The sequence below is a fragment of the Macaca nemestrina genome, chromosome 3 (genome assembly GCF_043159975.1).
Source record: "Macaca nemestrina isolate mMacNem1 chromosome 3, mMacNem.hap1, whole genome shotgun sequence".
NCBI lineage: Eukaryota > Metazoa > Chordata > Mammalia > Primates > Cercopithecidae > Macaca > Macaca nemestrina.
This window is the reverse complement of record NC_092127.1, coordinates 4,712,100-4,725,807: the sequence shown is the minus strand read 5'-3', so window position 1 is coordinate 4,725,807 and position 13,708 is coordinate 4,712,100. Positions and strand designations below refer to the sequence as shown.

General features: G+C 43.1%; 2 protein-coding genes across 4 annotated transcripts in view; one reads left to right on the top strand and one right to left on the bottom strand.

Annotated features, from left to right (window-relative positions):
- LRP2B (LRP2 binding protein) overlaps positions 1 to 10,462 on the bottom strand; it is a 30,282-nt gene extending 19,820 nt beyond the window's left edge. The window contains exon 1 of one of the 2 annotated variants that reach the window (XM_011715583.2): positions 10,325 to 10,462. The gene's annotated coding sequence lies outside the window, so the exon portion shown is untranslated. The remainder of the gene's footprint in view (positions 1 to 10,324) is intronic. The other variant, XM_011715584.2, reaches the window with a different exon arrangement.
- On the top strand, positions 10,292 to 13,675 carry LOC105466564 (ankyrin repeat domain 37). 2 transcript variants are annotated; one of them, XM_011715587.3, is made up of 5 exons: positions 10,292 to 10,422; positions 10,610 to 10,762; positions 12,375 to 12,466; positions 13,008 to 13,211; positions 13,449 to 13,675. In XM_011715587.3, coding segments are annotated over exons 1-5 (477 nt in total). In that variant the 5' UTR covers positions 10,292 to 10,395; the 3' UTR covers positions 13,450 to 13,675. The 2 variants fall into 2 exon arrangements, with proteins under 2 accessions (XP_011713889.1, XP_011713888.1); XM_011715586.3 differs by lacking the exon at positions 13,449 to 13,675 and having other exon boundaries at positions 13,008 to 13,427.
- The last annotated feature ends 33 nt before the right edge of the window (positions 13,676 to 13,708 follow it).

Here is a 13,708-nt window from a genome sequence, read left to right as displayed (position 1 = left end):
GTGCCCACGAAAACAGAGAGAAATAAGCCTCCTGGCAAACCCTCAAACCCCCATGTTTACCGTTATTTTTCCTTTCAGTACTACTGCCTAATAGGAGTTTTTAAAAACCCTATAGTGTTCATATAGTAATTGGAAACACCATCTACACATACATGATGAAAAATTAGAAAAGAATAACTATTACTGAGATCTCAAAAGACAATATTGATTCAGGCAGTAGCTTTCTGTTCTTCCCGCTCCGCGCCCTCCCCGCACCGCCCCTCCATATCCAGCTACATCCATTTGTGTGTTTAAAACAAAAGTGCTTTTTCCCCACGCCCTTCCTTTTGGGTGTGGCAGATTTACACCATCAGGCCCTGAAGAGAGGAAAAGTGGGGAAAGACAGGATGTGTTTTAAGACCAGATAAGCTGTGGCAAGCACGGGATGAAAGAGTCCAGTAGCTTTTGATTTTATTTTTCTCGGATTTACCATGTGTTCTGTGATCAAATAAAACAGGCTAAGAAACACTGATATGCTCAAAATCTTCCTGCCATTTGTGTGGGACCCACACGTCTATCTGTCCTGTTCCCAATGGGGAAAACCTTGTTGGCAGTTACGGCTGCCGGGTCCTCGCTGGAGCTGACACTGTTAGAGCTATAAATACACTCTGGGCTGGTATACCCCCCCGAGGTCAGCTAGTAAAATACATGAGTAGAATTCCTTAAACTATGTGATAATTGCTCATCACCATCCAAGTGTGGCATAAATCATAAAAAGAGTGGACAAAATCAGGGTCACAAAGAGAACTGAAAAAAATCTGTCATAACCAAAATTTACATTGACCTCTGTCCTAGAGTATGAGAACCACATTGAACAGAAACCAGATAAATCTTTTATACAATATTCCTTTGCAGGCCCATTAACACTGCTTGTCACCCCACCTCCCCATGTCCCTGGACAAACTGCATGTATGGTAACATCATCCCAGGCCGGGCGCGGTGGCTCACGCCTGTAATCCCAGCACTTTGTGAGACTGAGGCAGGTGGATCACGAGGTCCGGAGTTCAGGACCAGCATGGCCAACAGAGTGAAACTCCATCTCCACTAAAAATACAAAAATTAGCTGGGCGTGGTGGTGCACACCTGTAATCCCAGCTACTCGGGAGGCTGAGGCGGGAGACGAGGGGCAGAGACTGCAGTGAGCTGAGATTGCGCCCCTGCACTGCAGCCTGGGCAATGGTGAGACTCAGTCTCAAAAACAAACCAACCCACAAAAAACCACTGTGTTGAACTGTGGATTATGTGCAGGTGTATAATGCCTTAGCTGAAAGCTTGGGAACAGATACGTTTTCGAATGAAGACGCGTTTGGATTTTGGAATTGTCACACAACGTACAAATAACATATAACACATGTACCCCCCACTGCAGAACCTCCTGGGCATGCTCTAGAATTGCACCCTTTTGCCATAATTGTATTTCTGCAGTAAAATGTAATATTGTTCACAAAAAATGGAATAAACACTAAATAAAGTCTCCGGTGCGTGCAGGTAAGATGATCTTCCTGCCTTAAGAATTATAAACATACTTCGTTTCAGACCTTCATGTTATTTTTGAATTGCAAGTAAGAGACTGTGGACCTGTACGTTTCTCTTCTCTATTTCTCAAAATTTCTGTAATAATACTGTCGTGAAGTTATAAACGTACTACCACTGGCCACAGATGGACAGCCATAAGGTTATCTGTCCTTGCCTACAGCAGCTCCATATTCCTCACAAGGTCCCCACCCCGCTTGAGACGGAGTCTTGCACTGTTGCCCAGGCTGGAGTACAATGGCGCAATCTCGGTTCACTGCAACCTCCACCTCCCACGTTCACGTGATTCTCCCATCTCAGTCTCCCAAGTAGCTGGGATTACAGGCACACGCCAGCACACCCGGCTAATTTTTTGTATTTTTTTAGTAGAGACGGGTTTCACTATGTTGGCCAAACTGGTCTTGAACTCCTGACCTCGTGATCCACCCACCTCACCCTCCCAAAGTGCTGGGGTTAGAGGCGTGAGCCACCGTGCTGGCCTAAAATAATAATTAAAACAAGTGAATAACAATGTAATGTATGATGCTGAGATAAGTTCTATTCAGAGTATGTATCTAGTATTCTACATTTTCCAGGCACTTTAAATGACCTTCATTAAAAAAAAAAAAAAACTGAGTTTTAAACTTTTGAGTGTCTCAAATCATCAAGTAAATCATTTTTAGTTATCCAATTTTATGCAGGTGCAACTGGTAATACAAATTTCTGACAACCTTAGTATCTGTTCATCTACGGTCCTTATATTCTTTAAGTGAAAGAAACAGACTGCACAGTAAACACATTCGGAGCCCTCTAACCTAGCATTCTTGGGAGTGGCAGGAGGTCAAACAAGAATGACAGTGGAGATTAATAAAAGAGTGTCCAAAAATGCCATCTGCACTTTATACTCAAAATGTGTAAAAAAATTAGTTATTTCCCAATCTTTTCATTTAGGGCCAGAAGTGATTTAACTAGTGTTCGACTGTGAGAATTTAGCATTGTATTGCATAAATCATGGGCATAAGAATTCCAGATTAGGCTTCTTTAAAATGGAGTATAAATTTTAAAATGCCCATAAACAATCCAAGTACAGAATTCTTTCCCCCATCTTTTACAGTTGACTTAATATTCTCATCTACTTCAAAACAATTTTCCGTAGTGACTTGACTTTGAAAGCATTCATTTTCTTAAAAACAAGCTCTCATGTCTTACTCATATCTCATCAGTTACATAATATTTAATTGAGGCCGGGCAGGGTGGCTCATGCTTGTAATCCCAGCACTTTGAGAGGCCGAGGCAGGCGGATCATTTGAGGTCAGGAGTTCAAGACCAGCCTGACCAACATGGTGAAATCCTGTCTATACTAAAAATACAAAAAAATTAGCTGGGCGTGGTGGCACATGCCTGTAGTCCCAGCTACTAGGGAGGCTGAGGCAGAAGAATTGCTTGAACCTAGGAGGCAGAGGTTACAGTGAGCTGAGATGGCGCCACTGCACTCCAGCCTGGGTGACAGAGCAAGACTCCATTTCAAAAAAAGAAAAAGTATTTAATTGAATTACATTTTATAATAATCCTTCCAGGTGTGGAAAAACAGACTCTTGGTAAGCATACAGTTCAACTGGTGTGAGCCCAAGCGACTGACATTCTAGAGAATGCCTATGGCCTTCCAATGGTCAGGGTGAAAGGACACAAAGATAGATGTGTACCCGCCCCCCACCCGCTACACCCTTGTTCTGCTCTCTAATCTTTGCACATACCAGAGATTTCGTAAGTTCTGTGAGTACCTGGTTTTCTGCACGTACCAGAGATTTTGTTTTGCACATACCAGAGATTTTGTAAGTTCTGAGGCAAGGTCACAAGACGTGTTTAAGTAAGATAAACTCTTGCTGCCATAAACCTGCTCTCCCGCCTCAAAGTTTGAACCAAAATATCAGAAATGGCAGGAACCAATCATAGTTAGCCAAATCGCCTTGTTCAAACACTAGCCAATCATATATCTGATTTGTATAATAACTCTATGCCCACTTTTCTTAGACTATATAACATTGTTCGGAGCTGAGTGGGGGAGCTCTCCTGCCCGTCTCGTTTCACGAGCGAGGGAGAGTTCCAGGTTCGAACCTGTAATAAAGATCCTTGCTGCTTAGCTTTGACTCTGGACTCTGGTGGTCTTCTTCGGGGAATAAACGGTCTAGGCATAACAAGGGCAATGGGCAGTCAGCATGTCTTACGAGGAAATGAAGTGTGTTGGATAAGCAGACCAAACAGCTATGAGAACTCTGCCACTGTGAGAGCTTTTACTGGCCTCAATTCCTCTTTTTTGAAGTACACTTTGTTTTACAACAATTTGAGATGTACAGAAAAGTTGCAAAAACACCCAAGTGTCCCCTCAATTTCCCCCACTGTCAACATGACATTATTATGGTATGTCTGCCACAACTAAGAAACCAACATTGGTTCGTGAGTTACCTAAAACTCTATACTTCATTAGGATTTTACTGATCTCTCCATTAAAGTCCTTTTGCTGTGCCAGGATCCCATCCAAGTCACCACACTATTACCAGTCAGCATGTCTCCTGAGCCTCTTCTGGTCTGTGGCAGTTTCTTAAACTTTCCTTGTTTTTCATAACCTTGACAGTTTTGAGGAATACTAGCTGTGTATCCTATAGAACGTCCTCAATCAACGTTCATCTGTTTTACTCATGATTAGACTGGGCTATGGGTTTTGGGGAAGAATACCAAAGAGGTGAAGTGGCCTTCTCATCCCATCGTGTCAACCATCACATCGTCAGCAGGACTTTCCAGTGAGGATGTTAACAATTACCTGGCCACGGCAGCATCCAATAGGCTTCTCTATTGTAAAGTTATTTATTTTCCCCCTTCCCATACTCCATTTTTTGGAAGCAAGTCATTATGTGTAGCCCACATTCAAGAAGGCATTGGAGGCGGAATTCATCTTCATTAAGTATTTGAAATTAAGTATTTGAAATCTACATTATTTGAAATTCTTCTGTAAAGCAGCATTGTCTTCTGTCTCCCATCTCCCATTTACTTATTTATTCATTCAGTTGTTTATATCAGTATAGACTCATGGATAACTATTTATTGAGTTATAATCCAATAGTACATGAGTTTGTTCCAGTTTTGTCCACTGGGAGCTCTTTCAGGTTGGCTCCTGGGTCCCGTTGACACACCCGATCCTTCTGCTTTTTGAGTATTTTCTTCCTTGTTGTGGTATACACGACGCTATAGGCTCAGCTTGTATTTTCCCTGCCCCAGCCCTAGAATCAGCAATTTCTGCAAGGAGCCCTGGTTTCTTTTACTAGAGAATGGCATTAGAAACCCAGATCTGGGTACTGGGTGTGTTCATTTTTACTGGGGTGTCACTGCTTTAGGTCCTCTCACAGCAGGCAGAGCTAGAACATATGTATATGTATAACCCATGTATACATACACATCTATAATTCTTTCTGCTTCTCTCCATCTGAATCTATATTAAGCTAACTATGAATTCTTAATGACATTTTGGACATATGCATTACTACATGGCTCATTTTAGCCTTCTCTACTTATCTGTAACTTCCCTCTCCAACAATAAACCTGGTTGCCTCCATCGATCGGTTTAATATTAAGGACTAACGTTCTACCTTTTTCTCTACTTCATGTAATTCTATAAATTTATCATATGTAATTTCCACATTTCATTGAAAGAATATATAACCAGGAGCAGAAATAACAAAAATATGAAATACCTTTCAAGTTGTCCAAGTTCTTATCACAACAGTGAAGAAGTGGACACTTTTTTTTTTTTTTTTAAACCATTGAGACCACTGGATCCCTTTCGATTACAGGCTCTCAGGAAAGTAAACATCATCAAAAGAGGATAACTATACTTTGTCTTTTCATTTTGCCACAATGTCTTGTTGCAGCAGTTGTTTAGAATAACTATACAATTTATCACCTTCCCCAAGAAGTTTGAGTTATCAAGGCTGGAAGAATTTATGTTAAAGAGGAAGAAGAATTTGTGGGAAATCCTTCCGTTTTTACAATCATTAGGGCCATGGATTTCTTGACAGTGGCCAATGAAGAACAGAATTATATTTGATTAATTAATTCATTTAAATCTGTCGATGTTTTAAAAAAAGTTTAAAATAAAAATCTATTGAAATTCCAGATCTGGCTATAAGCTTCTGTCTTTGAAAAGCTGTCACATTTGGAACGATAGAAGTATTATTGCCATAATATCATTATTAATAAAAATATTGTTACCTCTAAGACCCAGTGGACTGGTCAACACTGATATCCCATGGGCGCCTGGCTGGCAATAAAGAATTAAGACATCATATTCGGAAATGCTTGATGCATATTACTTCAATGCTTTGGTGTTACTCTCAGGCCTCTGAGCCCAAGCCAAGCCATCGCATCCCCTGTGACTTGCACATATATGCCCAGATGGCCTGAAATAACTGAAAAATCACAAAAGAAGTGAAAATGCCCTGCCCCACCTTAACCGATGACATTCCACCACAAAAGAAGTGAAAATGGCCGGTCCTTGCCTTAAGCGATGACATTATCTTGTGAAATCCCCTTTCCTGGCTCATACTGGCTCAAAAAGCTCCCCCACTGAGCACCTTGTGACCCCCACCCCTGCCTGCTAGAGAACAACCCCCCTTTGACTGTCATTTTCCTTTACCTACCCAAATTCTATAAAACGGCCCCACCCTTACCTACCTTCGCTGACTCTTTCCGGGACTCAGCCCGCCTGCACCCAGGTGATTAAAAAGCTTTACTGCTCACACAAAGCCTGTTTGGTGGTCACTTCACACGGACGCGCATGACAGTTATGATCTTCTCAAGGGATTTAAAAAATACATGTGAAACCAGGCCAGCTACTGGGATTTTTAGTTTTCAGTATTTTTGGAGATGAGGCCTCGCTCTGTCACCCAGGCTGGAGTGCAGTGGCACAATCTCGGCCCACTGCAACCTCTGCCTCCTGGGTTCAAGTGATTCTCCCACCTCAGCCTCTCAAGTAGCTGGCATTACAGGCACGTACCACATACCTGGCTACTTTTTGTATTTTTAGTAGAGACGGTTTCACCATGTAGGCCAGGCTGATCTCGAATTCCTGGCCACGAGCGATCTGCCTGCCTCAAGCCTCCCAAAGTGTTGGGATTACAGGCGTGAGCCACTGCATCTGGCGAGATTTTGAGTTTAACTTTACATTATTTCACGTGCTTTAGAGCTAAAGTTTTCTATGGCATTACTACACGTACACAATCCAATTAATGTTTTAAAATAGTGGCAAGTAGGAATCAGGTATTGTCAATTACTCCTTTCAACACTGTGCGTTTTGGTAACGTTTTCCAGTGTTTAACAGGAAAACCACTGCAAGCAGGAAATAGACAAAATTAGCTTATCGGTTCCGGCAACTACTTTTAATAATTTTCACCTGGCACCATTCACTTATTCAAGAGTAATTACTTTTCTTTTTTTTTGAGATGAAGTCTTGCTCTTTCACCCAGGCTGGAGTGCAGTGGTGTGATCTCAGCTCACTGCAACCTCCGCCTCCCAGGTTCAAGTGATTCTCTACTTAGCCTCCTGAGTAGCTGGGATTACAGGCGCCCGCCACCACACCCAGCTAATTTTTTGTATTTTTAGTAGAGACCAGGGTTTCACCATGTTGGCCATGCTGGTCTCGAACTGCTGACCTCAGGCGATTCACCTGCCTCAGCCTCCCAAAATGCTGGGATTACAGGCGTGAGCCACCGCGCCCGGCCCTCAAGAGTAATTACTTGAATAGGAAGTACTAGGTTTAGTATTGTGGGAGATTCAATGCCAGGAACAAGGCTACACTAAAGTTGTTTTTCTATGGATTATAATGATTTTCTGTGAAGACTCTTTCGTGGCCAGGCGTGGTGGCTCACGCCTGTAATCCCAACACTTTGGAAGGCCAAAGCAGGTGGATCACTGGAGGTTAGGCGTTTGAGACCAGCCTGGGCAACATAGTGAAACCCCGTCTCTACTAAAAATACAAAAATTAGCTGGGTGTGGTGGTGCACAGCAGTAAGTCCAGCTACTTGGGTGGCTGAGGCACGAGAATCGCTTGAACCCGGGGAGATGGAGGTAGCAGTGAGCTGAAATCACGCCACTGCACTCCAGTCTGGGCAACAGAGCGAGACTGTGTTTCAGAGGAGAGAAAAGAAAAAAAAAAACAACTTTAGTTTGCATTAAAGAAACCAATCTTAGTAGCCTGAATTTACCAGAGGTGACCAAAATTATTTAAAACACATAGATACGACAAGAATGTGGGGTCTGGAGTCAAACTGAGTTCAAATCCCTGGTTTACCTCCTAATAAACATGACAAGTTAATGGACCTCCCTAAGCCTCAATTTCCTCTTCTGTAAAATGCAGATAATACCTATGAGCATTAGTTTTGAGGCACAAGTGCTCAATTAATATCAACTTGTAATATAACAAACGAATAGACGTTAGTGGTTAATACTTTCTCATTTGTCAGCCTCTCTCTATTTCACATCACTGCTGTATGTGGATTACACACTGCCCCCAGACTGAACCACATACAGTGCTCTCAATACTGGAAGATATTTTACACTTCTTAGAAATACTCTTCCCTTCCTGGACTACTTAGCAAACTCCTACCCTCAAGATTCGGCCCACACACCTCGCATTTATTTGGTCACTTACTCATCATCCAACATTTTTTTTTTTTTAACACTCGCTGTAAATGGCATCCTCGTTCTGGAAACACATCTACCAGCAATTAAAACACGCAGAATTAGCACTGCTTAGGAGAACACCTACTGAATATGCATCTTAGATCATCTTCCTTTTTAGAATACTGATCCCACCTGCTACACGCCTGGTGAAACTCCAGTTACTTGCCAGTAAGATATTGTCCCCCAAATGTACTTATCCTGTTTTCCTGCATTATAAGCTTTGTTCAGTTTATAGTTTCTAGGCCCATTACTAAGGATAAGTCAGATATCCAGCTGAGATATAACTATTTTTTCTGAAAACAATGTGAGCTATGGACAAGTACGCTGTGATTAAAGGGAGAAAAGTTGTTAACGACTCCCAAAATTTCCTTTCCTTATGAAATTTACATATGTAACAGGCAGTTAAAATATAACTACCAGACTTAATGCATACTGAACAGAAATCTTGTTTCAAAGAAAAGATATGAAATATGGAGGCACTTTCACCACACAAATATCCCATTACATATGCTAACTGCAATATTTATGTTCAAAACTCTAAGAACGTGTCTGATACTCTTTGAAGGGAATTCCTGAAAATGAACTTCTGTGCAAACCTGAAGCTTCAATGCATGTGTTTTAAAAAGGAATGTTTACTGAATTTAAACAAAAGGGAAATTGGCAATATGGACACGTGATCACCTCACAACTCTCTGACAGTAATCTCTGCACTGCCATTCTTTAAATGTCATTAAAAGGTATTGCGAATAGTTTAAGTATTAAAAATACCTAATGTAAGAATGATTCTATGTTTGAACACACATTTATGTTCAAACATTCATATGAGTAAAAATGCTTAAAACCACCCCTTGGGTAACTAACAACATAAACTTGCGATTGCAAATTTTATGGCTCTTACTACAAAACAAAAATTAGAATGAAAAGACCACTTATCTTTAGAGGACAAGCATGAGCTTGTCTTCTAACAGCACAATAACAAACGTATTTATTCCTCCGTGCTTTCAAAGGCATCAACACAAGGGAATCACTAAAAGTGTAGGGGAAAAGAAACCACTAGGCTGGAGCTTTGGTGTCTACGCAGATCCTTCTGGAAAGGCGCTTAGGGAGAGTCTAGGGAGCAGCTCTGACGTCAGCGGCAGCCATCGGAAGTCAGGTCTGTTCTACCAAAGCAGCGACGCACGCCCGGCAGCACCCGCGGCGCAGGAGGGCGCCATCCCCAGCCCCGCGGGTCCGAATCGCACGCGGCCGGGGCCGCTCTCCCGTGAGGAGAGCCCGGCGTGGACCGGCGTGACGGCCCCAGCGTGCTGCGGCCTCTCCCCGGGGGCTCCTCCACAAGGACCCCTGCGGGGGCCGGGCTCGGCCGTTGCCGCTCGGGACAGCCATCCCCTCGAATTCGCGCTCGCAGTCCCTGCCTTCACGCCCCGGGTTGGGAAGCGGGCGACGGCGCGCGAGATAAAGGAACTCGCATTCCCCGGCGCCGAGGCGGCAGCAGCGCCGTGCACAGCGGCTTCTGAGCGCGGCGTCGACGGGGAGCTGCGTGCGGCTCCCTGTTTCCTGGTTACGTGCGCGCCGGCAGAGCCAAAACCTGCGGCCGAAACTCCCGCTTCTCCGGAAGGATTAAAGGGCGGGCGCGCTACCAGGAGACGTGTCAAACTCAGCGCGCCTCATGGCGGCCGCGGCACTCCTCCCGCCCGGGCTCCCGTCCGTCCCCGCCCACTGACTTACCCTGCGCACGCGCGCTGAGGCTCCGTGCGGCGGCCGCGGGCCCCGCCCCGAGGTGTGAGGGCCTGGCGCATCCGCAGCTGGCCAATCGGCGGATGGCCTCGCGCGCCCGCCCCCGCCCCATCCTGCCCCCGGCGCCGGGCTCCACGTGCCAGTGTTTGTGTACGTGCGGCCTCCGCGGGGCTGGACCTTGTCCAGGTGGTTGGGGATTAGACTGCTCGGGGGCAACTGGAGCTGGGGCGCGGCTGCCAAGGGCCGGCCCGCAAGTCCCAGCGGTCTTTAAATTCTCCCGTGCTGGGGCCGGCGTGCGCACTCTTACCTGCCTCGGTGCGGCGAGCGTCCCACCGCTCTGCGCTTCCAAAGACTCTTGTCATCTGCCTTAGGCGGGAAATGCTGTTGCTGGATTGCAACCCCGAGGTGAGCTTTCGTCCTGCAGGCTCAAGTTTCCAGACGCGTCTTCTCGGGAACGCGGGGACTGACCACTGGGCGCTGCCTGGTCTCGCCTGGTCAGAGCTGGTTGTGAAGGGCGAGGAGATTTCCAGCCTGGAGGGGCGCGGGACTGGACAAAGGTGAGAGAGGTGCTGGATCTGTTCTCTTCCCGCAGGTGGATGGTCTGAAGCATTTGCTGGAGACAGGAGCCTCGGTCAACGCACCCCCGGATCCCTGCGAGCAGTCGCCTGTCCACTTAGCCGCAGGAAGCGGCCTTGCTTGCTTTCTTCTCTGGCAGCTGCAAACGGGCGCTGACCTCAACCAACAGGTAACTAGGTAACTGATTGTTGCTGTGCACAGCCCTCCCCTCCAGCCCAGATCCAAACAAACATTTCTCAGACGCCGAGAGTTGCTTCAGCTCTATAGCAGCGATGTCCAACAGAAATAGAATGCAAGACACAGATGTAATTTAAAATTTTTTTCCAGTCTTGATGTGAGGACATGAGAAATTTCAAGTTTTTAAGTAGCCACATTAATAAACATGGAATTTTAGTATTTGACCCAATTTGTCCAAATTATTATCAGTTCAATATGTAATCAACATAAAGCAATTGCTGATTAGATGTTTTACATTTTCTTTTACTCTGTGTCTTCACAATCCGGTGTGACAGCATATCTCCAATCAGACTAGCCACATTTCAGATACTCTAGCCTTAAGTGGCTGTTGACTCATATTGAACAGCACAGATCTAGTTTATTTCAAAAGAAGTAATTGCTACATTACTGAGTCTCCCGGTAGCAATTCAAATACTTGTGAGCTATGTCCACAAGCATTTTAATTTCCTAAAGAATTTTCTTAATGTAGTTTTCATCTTCCGTTGAATATTGAAACATGGTGAATTTTAAATTGTAAACTCTTCTGGGAGAACTCTTTTTATTTGCTTACATTTTAATGTATATGGATATGGCTACACGTTTTTATTTATTTTGAGACGGAGTTTTGCTCTTGTCACCCAGGCTGGAGTGCAATGGCACAATCTCGGCTCACTGCAATCTCTGCCTCCTGGGTTCAAGAACTTCTCCTGCCTCAGCCTCTGTAGTAGCTGGGATTACAGGCACACGCCACCATGCCTGGCTAATTTTTGTATTTTATTAGAGACGGGGTTTCACCATGTTGGCCAGGCTGGTCTTGAACTCCTGACCTTAGGTAATCCGCCTGCCTCCCAAAGTGCTGGGATTACAGGAGTGAGCCACCACGCCCAGCCACACGTTTTTATTAATGAAAACGGTATGAAAAAGCAAACTAACTTATCAAAAATAAGCTTTTACAGCTTACCGAGGGAAAAAAAAATGAAAAGCTTGAAGTAAAAAATTCAGTCCAAAGGAGGAGATTTTCAGAAGGTTCCATACTGAAATGAATATGCAAGCATAGTACATTCCTATGTTTCAAATTAGCCCAGGGAGTTGGCTATCCCTAATGTAATCACTAAAAGTATCTAGAAGATCTAAATAAAGGAATGAATGATAATCATTTCAGAGCATATGCTAGAATGGTGAAGTTATAATAATCCACTAGTTATTTAAATTAATTCTGCATTCCTGAAATCTTGCACTTGTAAACAATTATCAATAGTGTTTTTAATTAGAATAGATGTTGATGCACATTTATATGTATCAAAAACACATTACTTCTTAATCTTAAAGTGACTTAAGACTTCTCATTTCTGAAAACAAACCCAAAACCTGAACTGAGAATGAATATTAACAAAATAAACCCACGAAAAATGTTTTTGTTCTCTGCCAAAAAAAAAAAAAAAAGATTCCATCCAGTACAATGCAATTCTAACTAGCTTCCTTAAATAGCTAATATTAGATGTCACTCACCATCTTCCACAAAAAGTATTTTTGGGAGACTCTAAAATGTACTGTCTTACCTTAAGGATGTTTTAGGAGAAGCTCCACTACACAAGGCAGCAAAAGTTGGAAGCCTGGAGTGCCTTAGCCTGCTTGTAGCCAGTGATGCCCAAATTGAGTGAGTATGAAAACAGTGGCTTCACATTTCATGTTTCCTTGGATTAAACTAATCAGACTCCTAAACCTTAGTTACATGTGCTTTTAAAAATAATGCTTGCCTAATTGATAATTTAGTGTTAATCATTTAAATGTTAACTTAGGTTGTTGGTGCTGTCTAATAATACTCTGTTCGAGTCAGTAAAAAGTCAGATCCTGAGCAATCAGAGGTGCAATTTTGTTCATTATGACTGTATTCTACTTCAGTTTCAGTTTAGGAAAACCTATTCTGTAGTCCTCATTGACTACCTTTGGGTACTCATACACTGTATTAAACATCAAATAATTCTGACATTCATTCAGAACTGGAATGTCCACTCTATGCTGGATTCTGTTAGTTGCTGAGGATACAATAGTGACCAAACATGCGATTTCCCTACGCATCCTTTACCTCTTCTGTTCTGCAGTCAACATTTGTATGAGCCCAAAATTCCCTTGTAAGATATTTAAAAAAAGACTTAAGTTCAATTTTTCATTTAACTCAATTTTTATCATATTTTCAGTTTATGTAATAAGAACGGGCAAACAGCTGAAGATCTCGCTTGGTCATGTGGATTTCCAGACTGTGCCAAGTTTCTTACAGCAATTAAATGCATGCAGACAATAAAACCAGGTGACCACTCGGACAGGAATGATGGTGTTCCTGTGCTCAGACAGAAGCGAAGTTTTGGCAGTGTAGGAAATATCAGTGGGAAAAGGAAGTGTTGGTAAGTAACTCAGAGCTGTTCTCCTCCCTCAGCAATTGATCTCATTTGCATAGCATTTATTATTCCATTTAATACTGACACTCTTATTTCTAGTAGTGGTGTTTCATTCTCATTAACATCTTAATATTGGTTATATGAGTCTAGAGACCAAAAATGGGCCTGCATGGTGGAAGTTTGGGGATGAAACTCATTTTTTTTAAAAAAGTTTTTAATGTCAGCATGTTTTTTTAAAAACAGATGTCACGTGGGTCATGAAGAAGTCTGAAGAACGCCCTCATTTCATGCAGATCTATAAGCTCCTGCTTTTGGCTTTACCATATGTGTGTCTAAACTCCTTCTGAGAAGGAGGAAAAACTTTCTTCCAAGTGAAGATCCATTTAAGAACACATGTATTTACATGCCTATAACATGCTGGTTGTGTATGCTTTGTCTTTTAAGTTTTATTAAAGGAATGTCTAAAAAATACATTCTCCGTGCTGTATTTACAACCTTTGAAA